This window comes from Nycticebus coucang, chromosome 17 (assembly GCF_027406575.1).
Source record: "Nycticebus coucang isolate mNycCou1 chromosome 17, mNycCou1.pri, whole genome shotgun sequence".
Lineage (NCBI taxonomy): Eukaryota > Metazoa > Chordata > Mammalia > Primates > Lorisidae > Nycticebus > Nycticebus coucang.
Genome location: NC_069796.1, coordinates 12,521,532 through 12,538,072, shown reverse-complemented (window position 1 = coordinate 12,538,072; position 16,541 = coordinate 12,521,532). Strand labels below are relative to the sequence as shown.

Genomic DNA, 16,541 nt, shown 5'->3' with positions numbered 1-16,541 from the left:
CATCTGAGTGGGACGAAGTCTCCTAGGACAGAGCCCTCAACCTGTAGGATCTGTTGCTGTCTCCAGGCAGACAGTGTCAGAATTGAATAGGAAGACACCCAACCGGCTGGTGTCCACTGCAGAACTCACTGCGTACTTGGTGTGGGGGAGAAAACTGCCCCCTGTTTGATCACAGAAGTGATCTGTGCTGGGAAAGGACAACAGGAGGAACAGTTCAGTTTCCCCTCCTATATCCTCACAGTCACCACTTTCCCTTATACTTTATAATTCCAAAATTTTGTTGCTTCTCTTCACCCATGCTTCCCTTCCTTGTAGGATTATTCATTTAAAAAAAAAATTGGCTTTAGAACAGTAGATGTTTGCATCCGCATTCAATCTACCATTTATAACTAGGAATTCTCGTTTCAACAAATTTCTAGAGGACATTAGCCCCAACCTATAACACGACAGAGCAAGGCCAGGACCCAGAGAGGGTCAGTCTCACCCCTTCTCAACCCGGAAGCACCACGTAAAGGAAGTTAAGCTGGAGGGTGGGAATAACAGATAGGTTAAAAACAAGGAAAATGGCAAGAACTGTTTACGTGATAATAGAAAAATATCTACTCCTATACTCCTTGGATGGTTAGGGATTCCTCTTTATAGAGTGGGGAAAGGTGACACAGCACTTAAGGCCTCTTCTAGAGCTTTAGCAGGTTAAGTTTGTGTACTGGTACCCCAGACCAAAGCTCCCATACATTAATCTATTTATCTACTTTTTTTTTTTTTAATGAGGATCACTTTTATTTACTTATTTATTTTATTTTAGGAGTCTCACTCTGCTGCCCCAGGCAAGAGTGCCCTGGCATCATACCTCACAGCAACCTCAAACTCCTGGGCTCAAACCATCTTTCTTCCTTCAGCCTCCCAAGTACCTGGTACTACAGGCGCCCGCCACAACACCCAGCTAGTTTTTCTATTTTTAGTAGAGACAGGGTCTCAATTTTTGCTCAGGTTCATCCTGAACTCTTGAGCTCAAGCAATCTTCCCAGAGTGCTAGGATTACAGGCATGAGTCACACTGCATGTGGCCTATTTTTTATTTATTTTTTTAAGACAGTTCTCATTATGTTGCCCAGACTAGCCTCAAAACCCTGGACTCAAAACAAAGGATTGACTCAGCCTCCCAAGCAATGGATTTTTTTTTTTTTTTTGCAGTTTTTGGCCAGGGCTGGGTTTGAACCCACCACCTCTGGCATATGAGGCCGGTGTTCTAGCCCTTAGAGCCACAGGTGCCACTCAAGCAATGGATTTTTTAAAAGCATCCAAGTATACATGTAAGAACCAGCCTCCTTTCTACTCACATAAAAGAGAAGCCTAAGCATAAATAAGCATTGTGCCCAACACCTGTAATCCTAGCACTCTGGGAGGCTGGGGCAGGAGGATCGCTTGAGGCCAAGAGTTCAAAACCAGCCTGAGCAAGAGGCCATCTCTACAAAAAAAAAAAAAAAAAAAAAAAGGACAAGAACAAGAAAAATTAAACGTGTGGTGGTATGTACCTATAGTCTCAACTACTTGGGAGGCTGAGGCAAGAGGATCACTCAAAAGTCCAGAGTTTGTGGTTGCAGTGAGCTATGACTCCACTGAACTCTAGCCTGGGAGAAAGAGCAAGACCTTCTCTTAAAAAAAAAAAAAAAAAACCCTGGACTCAAACAATCCTTCCAGTGATTTTTTTTAAGAAAAGCCCCCAAGTTTAAGATCCAGATTCCTACCACATAAAAGAGAAGCCTATGATAAATAAGCCCTCACCAGGCAGTGTCTGGGTGACAGATCATCTGCTTCTTTAAAAAAAAAAAAAAAAAAAAAAAAAAAACAGAAAAATCCTTCCACTATTTCATCTTAAATGTGAGAAGGCAATCAAAATCACCCAACACCTAAGGAAAATCTGGAACATGAAAGAAAACCTAAAACTAAAAACTGACCCTGAAAAAAACATAATTCAGGAACCAGAAGGAAAAAAAAAACAGCAGTGAGGGTTGAAAGGTAGAACTAATTATTGTCCTCAAAGAAATTTAAAAAAAACTATTCCTTTTTCAGAGCAATTGTATTTTCTTATTTTAATGCATAATCACTGAGTAAGAGCCCTTAGAAAATAAAGTTATCATTCCTATAATAAATTCAACAAAAGCCACAGAAGGTGAGTGTTATAGCATCTCCTACAACAGTGATTTTTGATCAGTGTGCTAGGAAAGGATCTTTTGCCACGAAAATTTTTAAGGATCATTATTTAAATTATTTTCAAAAGAATTTCAAAGCACAGTAAATATATTCTTTTTTTTTTTTTTTAATTCTTTGTTTTGATCAACATAATGTAAGTGTGCTGGGGAAGCTTAACGATAGGTTGAAGTGTGCCGTGAGATAAAAGAGTTTGAAAAACAATAAAAATCTAGAACAGGAGTCCTCAAACTTTTTAAACAGGGGGCCAATTCACTGTCCCTCAGACCGCTGGAGGACGGACTATAGTTTTAAAAAAAAAAAAACTATACTAGTCCCAGCTACTCGGGAGGCTGAGGCAAGAGAATCGCTTAAGCCCAGGAGTTGGAGGTTGCTGTGAGCTGTGTGAGGCCACGGCACTCTACCGAGGGCCATAAAGTAAGACTGTCTCTACAAAAAAAAAAAAACTATGAACAAATTCCTATGCACACTGCACATATCTTATTTTGAAGCAAAAAACAAAACGGGAACAAATACAATTCACACCGCTTCATGTGGCCCGCGAGCCGCAGTTTGAGGACGCCTGATCTAGAAGGTTGCTACTCAAAGTCTGGACCCTGGAACACGTGAGAAGTGTCAAAAGAGAAACAGACATTTTAATCACACAAGAGCTCAGAAAGTTTATCCGAACAACTCCCTCAAAAGAAATTACCTTAAAGTTTGCACCAGCAAAACCAGAATGAAAACTGAGAAAGAATAAAACATGAGAGTCAAGAAAGAAAAGGCAAAAGACAGACGGGCCATGGAAGTGAATTTGAGTGTGCCAGTTCCCAGGCAAGTCTGTGGAACAACCAATGCAGACTGGACTATGCAACAGGTCTGTGAGGGGCAGTCCCAAGGGGAAAAAAAGGCTGTGGAATACAGCATAAGGGAAGATGAAATCAAGCAGCAGAGGGGGGGGAAAGGCAGCTAGAAACTTTGGGCAGGTTGCGGGGAAGGGTCCATGTACAAAAGAATCATAGGCCAAATGTGAAGCAAAAATACCAAAGTTATAGAACACCTAAGAATAGAAAGCTAATTCAAGGCTGGGTGCAGCGACTCAGGCCTGTAATCCCAGCACTCTGGGAAGGCTTGGCAGGTGGACTGCCTCAGTTCACAGGTTGGAGACCAGCCTGAGCCAGAGTGAGACCCTGCCTCTAAAAATAGCCAGGCATTGTGTTGGGCGCCTGTAGTCCCAGCTACTTGGGAGGCTGAGGCAAGAGAATCACTTGAGCCCAAGAGTTTTTGAGGTTGCTGTGAGCTAAGACAGCACAGCACTCTACAGAGGGTGACAAAGTGAGACTCTGTCTCAAAAAAAAAAAAGCCAATTCCAAAAAAAAAAAAAAAAAAAAAATGGAGAATAGTTGAAAGGGATCTGGGAATAGTGATGAAAGTATATGCTTTTTGGCTTGGCACCTATAGCTCAGCAGCTAGGGGGCCAGCCACATACACCAGAGCTAGCAGGTCCAAATCCAACCTGGGCCTGCCAAACAACAATGAGAATTTGAACCAAAAAATTGCCGGACGTTATGGCAGGGGCCTGTAGTCCCAACTACTTGGGAGGCTGAGGCAAGAGGATTGCTTAAGCCCAAGAGTTTGAGGTTGCTGTGAGCTGTGATGCCACAGCACTCTACCCAGGGAGACATAATGAGACTCTGTCTCAAAAAAAAGGTGCAGTGCTGCCAACGCCCCAGTGGAGATGCTGAGGTCAACATCAGATCTGAAATATTTAAAGTGGATATAAAACTATTTCAGCAATGCAGACAATTAAGTGCATTGTGGTAGGCGATGGTGCTGTTGGTAAAACATTTGTCTCCGATATCCTACACAACAAACAAATTTCCATCTGAATATGTTCCGACTGTTTTTGACAACTATGCAGTCACGGTTATGATTAGTGGAGAGCCGTATACTCTTGGACTTTTTGATACGGCAGGGCAAGAGGATTATGACAGATTACGACCGCTGAGTTATCCACAGACAGATATATTTCTAGTCTGCTTTTCAGTGGTCTCTCCGTCCTCATTTGAAAATGTGAAAGAAAAGTGGGTGCCTGAGATAACTCACCATCGTCCAAAGACGATGCTTGTTGGGACCCAAATTGATCTCAGAGATGATCCTTCTACTATTGAGAAACTTGCCAAGAGCAAACAGAAACCTATCACACCAGAGACTGCTGAAAAGCTGGCCCGTGACCTGAAGGCTGTCAAATATGTGGCATGTTCTACACTTACACAGAAAGGCCTAAAGAATGTATTTGATGAAGCAATATTGGCCGCCCTGGAACCTCCAGAACCGAAGAAGAGCCGCAGGTGTGTGCTGCTATGAACATCTCTCCAGAGCCCTTTCTGCACAGCTGTTGTCGGCATACTAAAAGCAATGTTTAAATCAAACTAAAGATTAAAAATTAAAATTCATTTTTGCAATAATGACAAACGCCCTGCACCTACCCACATGAACTCGTGTCACACAAGGCCCCTAGGTATGGCCCCCCTTCCCCTCCCAGTACTAGTTAATTTTGAGTACTTGTGTATTGTCAGAAAAGTGATCAGTACTAGTTTTTGTTTTGTTGTTTCAAAAAAGAAAAGTTTGTTTTGTTTTGTTTTTGTTTTTTAAAGCAAGGCATGCTTGTGATGACTCTGTAACAGACGAATTTGAATTGTTGAAGCTGCTCCCTGGTTCCACTCTGGAGAGTAATCTGGGACAGCTCAGTGTTCTTATTTTTTTTTGTTCCTCTGTTTTTGGGGGGAGTGTGTGTAGGGGTTGTTTTTTAGTCTTGTTTTTTTAATTCATTAACCAGTGGACGGTTAATGGGAGGAGGATGGATTGATTCCACATTCCACTTTTTAGATCTAGTTTAGAAAACATGTTCCCCATCTGGTGCTCTTAGGAAGGAGTATAGTAAATGCCTCGTTTAATAACACTCTCCTTTTTGAAAGATGCCTTTTCTCTCGGCCCTTGAGCAGATCCAGTATTTGATGAAACTCGTGAAAGTGGGTGGAACCTGACCTGCCCCTCCTCTTTTCTAGGATGCCCCATCTATGCGACTATGACTTTCAAGGAAATTTGTTTGCCATTTGCTGATATTTTTTGGAAGCTAATTTCTAACTTCTTTCACTGATAAATGAAGAAAAGTATTGCACCTCTGAAATACACCAAATGCTTAGTAAATGTGGAATGTAAATGTCTTAGCACAATAACTAAGAAAATGCCAGGAAGGCTATGTTCACCAGTGATGAAAATGTGTCAAACGGTCTATGAAACTAGTGAATGGTGCCCCCTGATCACATTAATGTACACGGCTATGATTTAATAAAAAAAAAAGAAAGAAAGAAAGAAATACACCAAATGGATTGAGTTCATAATTTAAAAAAATTTTTTTTCCTGTTAGTCACTGTCTTATGTGCTTAGCATAGATTCGCAACTCAGTAGTATATGCTATGGTGTTCCTAGACCACAGCTGAAGACCTGGCGTGTGGGGGGATACGAGGGGTGGTGCTAGAAGACAGATGTCTATGGAATGATTCGCATCCTCTCAAGGTTGCGAGGGTGGAGGCCTGCTTCATGCAGAAGCTGGGGTGGGGTGGGGTGGGGAGAACACTTAACAACATGGGGACCAGTCAGGGGAATCCCTTATTTCTGTTTTGCATATGAGGAACCCTAGAGCAGCCAGATGAGGCTCTCTAGTTTAATAAAAATCATGGAAAGAGTCTTATAAAGACTCTTCGTAAGTGTTAATAGGGATTTTATCAACTTACTTTGGTTTCCAATTTTTAAACACGTTTAGGTAATCTTTTCCACCTTCCCCAAATCCTAATCCTTGTAGATTCATTAGTGTTGAACCAATGCCTTCTCGTGTCTCAATTCTTTGTATATGCATTCTTTTCAGATGTATTAAACAAACAAAAACCCTTAAAAAATAAATAAAAAAATTTTTAAAAAGTATATGCTTCTTCCACCGAAGAAAAAACTAAAAGGAAGCAACATTTTGATCAATTTGCAGACCGTAAGAAATAATTCATTCAGACATCCTTCAAGACACTTACAAAGGGGCTCAGCACCCGTAGCTCAGTGGTTAGGGTGCCAGCCACATGCACTGGGGCTGGGGGGTTCGAACCTGGCCAGGGCCTACTGAAACAACAATGACAACAATAACAAAAAAATAGCTAAAATAACAACATTCACAAAAAAATAGTTGGGTGTTGTGTCAGGTGCCTGTAGTTCCAGTTACTTGGGAGGCTGAGGCAAGAGGATCACGTAAGCCCAAGAGTTTGAGGTTGTCGCAAGGGCACTCTACAGAGAGTGACATAATGAAACTCTGTCTCAAAAAAAAAGACACTTGTGGCTCAAAGGAGTAGGGCACCGGCCCCATATGCCAGAGGTGGTGGGTTCAAACCCAGCCCTGGCCAAAAAAATGCAAAAAAAAAAAGACACTTTCAAAGGGATCCCCAATGGAAATAAAATCCTACCCCGTGTAGACTTGTATCTACTGTGAAAAATATGTACCTAGTTACACTGTAACAAATGCTACTGCTATTGTTCTGCGTTTTAACAGACTTCATGATGTTATAAAATGTAATGTAAATATTATCAATCTTAATTCTCTTAAAAGTTTATCTCAGGCCAGGGCCTTGGCTCGTGCCTGTAATCCAAACACTCTGGGAGGCCAAGACGGGTAAGACCCCTTGAGCTCAGGAGTTCCAGACCAGCCCGAGCAAGAGCAAGACCCTGCCTTTACTAAAAACAGAAAAATGAGCTGGGAGTTGCGGCAGATGCCTATAGTCCCAGTTACTCCCCCAGCCGAGGCAGGAGGATCCTCTGAACCCAGGAGTTTGAGATTGCAGTGAGCTATGATGATGCAACTCCACTCTAGCCTGAGCAACAAAATTAGACTGTCCCAGAAAAGAAGAAACGTTTTTAAAAATTCATCCAGATAGAAGCTGAAGGAATGAGCAAGAAAGAAATGAAATTTGGGGCACTGATTACCTTACCTTATCAAACAGAAACTCAAGAAATACTGTCTACAAATTCATAACATAGAAATATAATTTTAAGTACAATACATTAAAGTTATAAAACAATGAAATGATTTAAAATAATGATATAAATATATTGGAAGTAAGATGAGGCCCTCACCTAATATCTACCAAAAATAAACTATATCCTTAATTATTAGTATCTAAAGTTGATTAAAACAAGAAATTGGTACAGTTACATTTAAAAACATTAACACTGAACTACCCACCAGAAGAACTCAAAACTAGCAAAAGTCAATGCCTCCAGAAAACAGAATAGGAAGAGAGAGGGGTAAGGCAAGGGACTGGCGTTCATCCGTCTGTACTCTGATTTTTTTTAAAAGCACACACACGGCCGGGCGTGGTGGCTCACGCCTGTAGTCCCAGCACTGTGGGAGGCCGAGGCGGGTGGATTGCCTGAGCTCAGAGGTTCAAAACCCATATGAGCAGCAGTCAGCCAGAGTAAGACCCCGTCTCTACTAACAACATCAAAAACAGCCAGCACCGCAGGAGAAAGAAGAAAATCAACAAAAAAGGAGTACTTCAAAGAAGAATGAACAAGCACACTGAAATTAAAAATAAAAAAAAAATTTTAAAAAAGCACACACACACAATTACATATTTTTAATAGTTAAAAGCAGACTTCTTTAAGAAAGTTTGTAAGAAAAAGGAAATTTGATACTTGAAAAAGAAACCTATTTAATGCTTTCAATCTGTTGATGCTTTGGATCTGTTTTAAAAATTTCCAAGTGCATGTGTCCATACAAATTTATACACTTACACATAAACGTAAATAGTAGTAGCCAGAATAAAATGCCTTCTACAACTTTTTATGGGAAAAACTTCACACAAAATCTATCTTTTTAATATTCCTCCAGAGAGAACATTAGCACAAGGACTGCAATCAGTAGACAGATGTTTTGGTAAAATGGCTAGGGGAAAACGAGCACAAATTATTTTAAACTACGGTATCACCCAAATGGCAGCAAGTTAGTTGCCAGAAAATGCGTTTCTCCTTTTATCCACTTCTCAAAGGGACTTTAAAAAAATCCCAAGCATTTCTTTGAATGAGGAACAACCCACCAAACTGCAATTTTCAGTTTTTACTTAAAAGACATGCTTTCCAATTCTTCGATAAACTAGTGTAAACAGTACTGAAAGACTCTATATGGGATTTTTTTTTAAAACCCAGTCCTTTGTCACTTAGCATGTATTAGATTTTTAATGTCCAAAATCCTGATACACCAAAGGTAAACAGCACCATAAAATGCTGATTTACTTTTGTTATACATACATTTTTAAATTATAAAACAATTTTTGTTCTCTAGAACATTTTTTTTTTTTTTTTGTAGAGACAGAGTCTCACTTTATGGCTCTCAGTAGAGTGCCATGGCATCACACAGCTCACAGCAACCTCCAAATCCTGGGCTTAAGTGATTCTCTTGCCTCAGCCTCCTGAGTAGCTGGGACTACAGGCGCCCGCCACAACGCCCAGCTATTTTTTGGTTGCACTTTGGCCAGGGCAGGGTTTGAACCCGCCACCCTCGGTATATGGGGCCGGCGCCTTACCGACTGAGCCACAGGCGCCGCCCTGTTCTCTAGAACATTTTAAGACAAGAATTTTCCCTTCCTCTCCTCTCATTGCACTCGATTAATATTACAGTTTGGAGTACAAATGTACTTTCTGACTTTTTCTGTGTGTGCAACATATACACCCACACACACTTAAAAATTTGTCTTAATAAAAGGCACCAAATGACTTAAGCATTACACTCACCATATTGTACATATTTTTTCAACACACAAATATTTCCGTACGGTTTACTGCTCAGTAATTGCCTTAGGAATTTCTAATGCCTGCACAGTGTCAGTAAATGAAATGTAACATAAAAAGCATCTTAGCAGTCTAATGGCTAAAAAGTCACAGTTTGGAAATTTAAGTCTCTTGCTCTAATGTTTTACATCAAAATCAACTTTAAGTTTTACATTCTCCAAAACCTATTAATATATGGCAATGACTGACATAGGCAAGATCAGCAGAAATACATAACTAATAAAAAAAAACTCTGCCTCAGCAGCTAAAACTCTGGCTCTGGGCCTGTTAAACAACAATGACAACAACAACAACAAATAGCCAAGCGTTGTGGCAGGCGCCTGTAGTCCCAGCTACTTGGGAGGCTGATGCAAGAGGATCGCTAAGCCCAGGAGTTTGAGGTTGCTGGCAGCTGTGACGCCACAGCACTCTACTAAGGGTGACATAGTGAGACTCGGTCTCAAAAAAAAAAAAAAAAGAAAAGAAAAGAAAAACACCTACATACGTCAACAATAAGTAACAGAAATGGGGGAAATGAGAAAGCAAAAACAAGAGTCTGAATTCATAAATCAAGAGGTACTTCAGAGGGCAAAAGTCCAGAAAAATTAACTTCTTCCAACTTATTTTTGTAGAAATTCTAAACATAAAATAATTTTTTAAACCCATGATCAAAAGCTTAAATTACTGACATTAAAAATATCGTTCATAAATAAGGATATTATGAATATTAACTTGAAAATGCATTACTTTTAAAACCTGAAGTTTTAATAAATGACTATTTAGCTGGGTACAGGGTTAGGCACGCTGGAGGCCAAGAAGACTGCTTGAGCTCAAGGGTTTGAGAACAACCTCAGCAAGACACCCCCACAACCTCAACAACGGGTGTGTCTATTTTCTAAAAATAGACAAATTAGCTGGGTATTGTGGCCAGTGACTGTAGTCTCAGCTACTCAGAAGGCTGAGGAAGGAGGTTCCGGTTAGGAGGCTGAGGACAAGGCACTGTAGCCTGGAGCAACGGAGTGAGACTCTGTACCCCTCTCCCACCCAAAATGGCTATTTTGTTTCATTATTGTAGCTAGCCCTGGTTTTTAAATATACCGCAACCAAACAGTAACTGCAAAAAAAGAAAAAAGAAAGTAAAGGAAAAGTTACTCTATTCCACAAGATTTGTATAATAGCGTAAATGAACTCACTGTAAAACCAAATAAGTATCATTACTTAACACTAACAGAAATTTAACATATTTACAAAAGTGCAACATAATTATTTGTGAATAAACAAGTTCCACACATAAAATCACAATGGCTTACAGCGCTTCTTTAAATCACAGAATCCTAGACAATACACAAATTAACCCCACCTGAAGACTAGTTCAGGTGCCTGTAAAATACGTAAGATAACCTCATCTTTTTCTAAATTAACTCTTAACCCGTACATAATTATCGCTCACCTTTCCAAATACTAACTACAAAATGCATGCCCTTTTAAAAAGTCTTAGAAACAGATGAAAATGAGGATCACAATCCCATAATCTCACTTCTGGTTCATTTTCTTCTAGACATTTATCTACACAGACACACACTTATTAATTTTTTTCCTACCAAATTTGGAACCACAGAAAATAAGTGCCTTTTCGAAACCAGGCTAAAAAAGAGCCAGACCCCAGTCTCTACCAAAAATAGAAAACCTGCCTGGTGTGACGGTGGGCACCTTACTCCCAGCTACAGCTCCTCAGGAGGCTGAAGCAGGGAGGAATCCCAAGAGTCCAGGAGTTTTGAGGCTGCAGTGAGCTACGATGAGGCCAGTGCACGCTAGCCAGGGACACAGAGTGAGACCCCGTCTCCAAAAGACGAGAAAGGGGAAAAAATATAAGCACCTTATAACTTTAAAGTGGTTCACTTGAACCTATCATATTTCAAAAATTGTAATTCTGCCATCACCAAAGATGCATAATGACATTAATTCTTATTAGCTGCAAAATCAATCTTTTCTCCATACGTACTTTTTGTGAGGTTTAAAAGGGTCACTTCCTAGTACTTCCTCCTGCTGTAGGAAGATGAGCATAGGCGTGGTTAAAAAAAAAAAAAAGCCCTGGTTTCAAGTCCAGATGCTGTGAATTACCACGACTGTGACTTCGTGTAAATTACAAAGTCGATAAATCTACTGGCTCAGATGAAAACGGAAATACGGCAATTGCACCTACCAAATAGGGCTGTTTTGAGGATTACATAAAACGATGCCTGTAAAGGGAGCGTGCAATGCCGGGCACAGAACCTGCACAATATTCTTTCCTTCCCGTTAAAAAAAAAAAAAAATAGCGTGAATACGACACAACTGCAAACAGCATGGCGTTTAAACATAAACGCAGAAGGGAGAAGGTGTTAACTTTTCAGCTTTACTCACTTGTAACATAATTATTTCACAGTCCACGTACACTTGGCGACAGCTCAGTGTATCGGCGCGCCACAACTCCGGAAAAGAAGTATTTTAAGTACATTTCACGTCTATGTGGCTGTCTAAACTCAGAGCTACCGGGGGGGAGGGACGCAGAACATTTATTTCCCTTGTGGAAAGATACCACGAGTTAAAACCCCGCGGTTGAGCATTTCCTTTAAAGCAGATGAAAAGAAAAGCAGCGAAAGAAAGAAAAAGGAGAGAGAGGAAAGAAAGAAAGAAAAAAGGAAGGAAGGAAGGAAGAAGACAGGCCGGCCGCAGCTCTAGACTTTTCCTCTCTCCCTCCCAAAGGCAAAGTCCAGGAACGAAGACACGTTAATTCTTCACAGGTATTTGCAGAGAAGGCCCCGGACACGTACGAGTGTGCAGGGGACAGGGTGGTCCTGAGATTTACGCTACCACCCCGGTACCCCCCGGGCTCGGGGACGGGACGGGGAGGCCGGGGTCAGCGGCGTGCGACAGTCACGGAGCAGAAAAAACAATGGGAGGGGGCGGCGGCGAAACGCTGGAGACCCAGGCCCTGGCGAAGCTTCGCCCGTGGGAAGACAAAATAGTTGGAGAACTAAAGAAAACGAGGCAATTCCGGGAGCCCAGCGGGGAGGGACGCGGGGCCGCGAGACACAGGCTGCGGCGGAAATGCAGAGGCGGTGTCGGCGGAGGAGAGGGCGACCGGGGACCCGGGACCGGGCCGTGCGCCGGGAGGAGCCCGGAGGCCGCGGGGGGCGGCGGCAGGGCTCGGGGCTGCGCGGTACCTGCAGAGATCGTCCAGGACGCTGCCGGGAATCTCCACCCGTTTGGTCTCCATGATGAGAGCCCGCAGCAGGAGCAGCGCATCCCGGCTCCGCGTGGCCGGGGACCGAGGCACGGCACTGGGACTCCGGCGAGCCGGAGAGCGCGCGGCGGAGGCGGCGGCGGCGGCTCGAACCCGGAGCAGCGGGGGAAGGGGCGGAACCCGCTCGCTTCCGTCCTGCTCCCTCAACCCTGAACCCCGAGACTGGGCCGAGGGGTTGGGCGGAACCCCAGCAGCCACGCCCCTGCTCTGCTTGAACAGCCCAATGGGAAGCTAAAGAGTGGGGAGCATGCGCTCCCTAAACCAATGAGACGTTTGTTTATTGGTCCTCCGTTTCCAATCCGTCTTCAGGCTGCTCAGCGGCGGCTCAGAAAACCAACTTCCCGCCGCCGCTGCTGGAGTCTGGGGTGGCGTGCACATGCGTATCACGGCGGCTTGCGCCTCTGGCTTGGGGAGACTGCGGACTTCTCCGCTGACCCTGAGACCGACATCCGGGGATTTGGCACTGCCCTCCGCAGGGCGGACCTTGAAGACCCGTTAAGCATAAGCGTACATTCATGATTCCTGTAACCAAATAACCTGCGGCCGTCACTTCCCCCACCACGTCTAGGCCAAGGGTTGTGCCTTTCACTATAAACCCCTGGAAAAGGTGTTCGTTTTCCTCTGTTGCTTCCCAGGCACCCAGTTGCAAGTATGAAGGCAAGGGCTTTATCCCTCTATCTGGCACCTGTCCGGTCTCAAATTATTATTTTTTCTTTTTTTTTTTGCAGTTTTTGGCCAGGGCTGGGTTTGAACCCGCCACCTCCGGCATATGAGGCGAGCACCCTACTCCTTTGAGCCACAGGCACCACCCCGGTCTCAAATTATTAATTGAACCTGAACTCGTTAACCGCATTCTGCCTCCTAAACACACTAACTCCCACCCACTCATCCTCGTCCGTTCCTCATGTTGCTTAATGGAGTCCAAGCCATTTTTAGGATCTTTGGATAAACTGTATCCATCTGTTCTTTTATATCAGCCACAGAAGAAGGCACACGCACGGCCCTGCTCAGTCTCGAGTTTCGTCTGTTTTACTATTTAATCTCCCGTTTTTTCTCTTAATTTATGTCTAAATGCCACAGTCTTTACTTCACTTTGCATTATTTCTCCACACTACTGCAAGAGCTGCCTAACCAGTGCCTCTGCCTCTATTCTTGGCCTGTGCAACTGCCTGTTTTGATTTATTCAGATTTGAACAAGTTACTATCTTTTCAGCTCCTGCCAGACTCCATTAGCATGATATAAGACCCCGTCACTATCTGTTTTAGTCTATTTTCCATCTTGGTCTTTTTCTCCTTGAAGAATTCCTCAAATTTATCTTTCCAGGCATGTATAGAGCTTTTGAGAGAGGCCCAAGAAGAGTGAGGTCCAGGAGAACAGGTCTTCTCTGCAGGGTCCTCTCCGTGGGGACTCAGCTCTTCGGAATTTGTAGACTTAACTTTCTGGGACCTGGAAATTTCCTCTTCTGTGAAATCCTGAAGTTCTGTAGGGGCTGGCTCAGCATCTCCAGCTTGATTCAAACTGACCATTGAGAAAGGTACCTGTGGGTTGGAACTTTTTGACTGGAGATAAAAAGAGAAAAACCGGCAGGCGCCTGTGGCTCAAAGGAGTAGGGTGCTGGCCCCATATGCTGGAGGTGGCGGGTTCAAACCCAGCCCTGGCCAAAAATTGCAAAAAAAAAAAAAAAAAAAGGAGAAAGACCAAGCCAGTCAGGGAGCCTTGCCATTTCAAATTCTTCTATGCCGTAAACTCCACTGGCTGAAATAAAACCCTTCTTATAAACATGGTGTTTGGGTGCTCTTTCTCTCCATTGGGCCTCGTCTTCCTGCAACACTTTTACTTTTCTAGGGTTCTTTTTTGTTCTTCAGATGTTCTTTTCTTTTGGCATACTGTTCTTGCTTTATAAATATATTTTATCACCCTGAGGATATTAATAATAGATTTTGAAACTTTCTTCTTCCTGAAGGTTCTCTTATTCCTCTCAGCAGTTTTTTGCTATTAAATCAGTCTCCATCTATCACATTTGAAACTTTCTATGGTTCTTGACAGTTCACTCATGCTTAACAGGAAAACCTTTAAGAACTTGGAGTCAGGGCAGCACCTGTGGCTCAAGGAGTAGGGCACAGTCCCATATGCCAGAGGTGGCGGGTTCAAACCTAGCCTCGGCCAAAAACCAAAAAAGAGAACTTGGAGTCAACTGCTATGAAAGCTGATTGGAAGGTCTCAGCTTTTGGTAAGACTTGTTCCCTGAGAGCTTCATTGTAGGAGGATCTGGCTGAGTTGTTGGTTGAAAACACAAGGCATCAGTCTCTATAGATCATTATTTCTTTTTTTTTATTGGCGCTTTTTTTTTTTTCTGTAGAGACAGAGTCTCACTTTACTGCTCTCAGTAGAGTGCCGTGACGTCACACAGCTCACAGCAACTTCCAGCTCCTGGGCCTATGTGATTCTCTTGCTTCAGCCTCCCTAGCAGCTGGGACTACAGGCACCCGCCACAACACCTGGCTATTTTTTTGTTGCAGTTTGGCCGGGGCTGGGTTCGAACCCACCACCCTCGGTATATGGGGCTGGCACCCTACTCACTGAGCCACAGGCGCCACCCTAGATCATTATTTCTTACTGGTCAAATTCCCTAAAGAGAAATTTAGGCACAGCTAGAAGTATTCTGGGAGTTAAGGGCTGAAGCACAGATTGGTGTATTCTATTTGCTTTATTCAATACTCTCTGGCACAGTACGGATCTTAGTTTATGTTTTCTAAGAAGCAGGCTCTGAGACTAGGATTGGAGTGCAAGTAGTGTATGAGAGAGGTCATCCTCAGAAACACGTGTACCAGAGCTGGGAAGTGAGTCAAGGAAGGGAAGAAAGGCAATAAAGATTTATTATCAAAGAAGTCAGCTTCATGGTTAATTGGCCCTTCACCCCAGTGAAAAACTTTGGAGGCCAGTGTGAAATACACGACTCAGAGTCAAACACATCCCCTCAGGGTGTGAGGAGTTGGGGATTTACATACCAAGTTCCATCCTTAGTCACTGGTTGAGGGCTTCTCCTAGGACCTACACCCCAGCCTGAGGTAGGTGAGCCCTGGTAGCCTGAAAAAGCCGTTGGGCAAGGAAATGCCAGTGCTGGCGGTTGGAAGTCCAGCCAGAAGAATGTGTGGATGGTAGAGGTAAGGGTGAGTCCCTTCAGTACTTCTATTTTGTGTTTTTTTTTGTTTTGTTTTGTTTTGCAGTTTATGGCCGGGGCTTGGTTTGAACCTGCCACCTCTGGCATATGGGGCCAGCGCCCTACTACTTTGAGCCACAGCACTGCCCCAGTACTTCTATTTTGCTGGATATGAATTTTCTCTCTTCCAAATGAAGGTCTTTTGTCTGACTTGAGGACACCTAGCGGATTCCTTAGTTGTCCCACTTGCAGCTCAGTCCAGTTTTTAGAGTGCTCTAAATGATGGCAGTGAGACAATGGTCAAGGCCAGGTGGTGCTTACTCCCTGGGCCGATGGTACAGAAACAAGCAGATTACCAGGCATCTGCTGAAGCTCCTAGAGGAGGTCTTCTGACTACCTGTACAGTCTCCCATTTCAGTCGTGGCTATAGAACTCTTTTTGGCTTTTAGGAGCCAGCAAGTCCCCAAACTCTCACACAGTGCTAAACCAAACTGCCCCATTAAGAATCTTCCAAGCTACTTTCCTGCCCACGCCCATCCCTCCCCTCCCTCTTCACACACCAATTTTCAGAAGCTGGATTGATCATAGTTGAATACCCCTTCTAGCGTCCTCTAAGCCATGACTTGCAAAGAATCAAGGCCTCATTCCCATCCACCTATTTACAGGCCCCAGCAGCCTTTTGGCTTAAGAAAGGTAAATAAATTGGACTTCAGAGTTGACAGAACAGGAGATGCTAGGATTCTTAAATTATATACTGATCTAATTTTTAAGTAATTGGGTTGATGCAACCTTTATAATTTTTTTTTTTTTGAGACAGAGTCTCATTTTGTCACCTTCCGTAGAGTGCCTTGGCGTCACAGCGCAAAGCAACCTCCAACTCCTGGGTTTAGGCGATTCTCTTGCCTCAGCCTCCCGAGTAGCTGGGACTACAGGCGCCTGTCACAACACCTGGCTATTTTTGTTGTTGTTGTTGCAGTTTGGCCGGGGCTGGTTTTGAACTCACCAACCTGGGTATATGGGGCTGGCACCCTACTCACT

The 16,541-nt window shown here is 43.3% G+C and overlaps 1 protein-coding gene and 1 pseudogene across 2 annotated transcripts in view; one reads left to right on the top strand and one right to left on the bottom strand.

Moving 5' to 3' along the window:
* The window catches only part of DCP2 (decapping mRNA 2), a 61,884-nt gene extending 49,269 nt beyond the window's left edge, over nt 1-12,615 (bottom strand). Inside the window, exon 1 of one of the 2 annotated variants that reach the window (XM_053566019.1) lies at nt 12,263-12,615. In XM_053566019.1, coding sequence (XP_053421994.1) covers nt 12,263-12,315 — 53 coding nt within the window. In that variant the 5' untranslated portion in view covers nt 12,316-12,615. The remainder of the gene's footprint in view (nt 1-12,262) is intronic. The other variant, XM_053566021.1, reaches the window with a different exon arrangement.
* On the top strand, nt 3,986-4,793 carry LOC128568403 (cell division control protein 42 homolog; annotated as a pseudogene).
* Nucleotides 12,616-16,541: the final 3,926 nt, after the last annotated feature.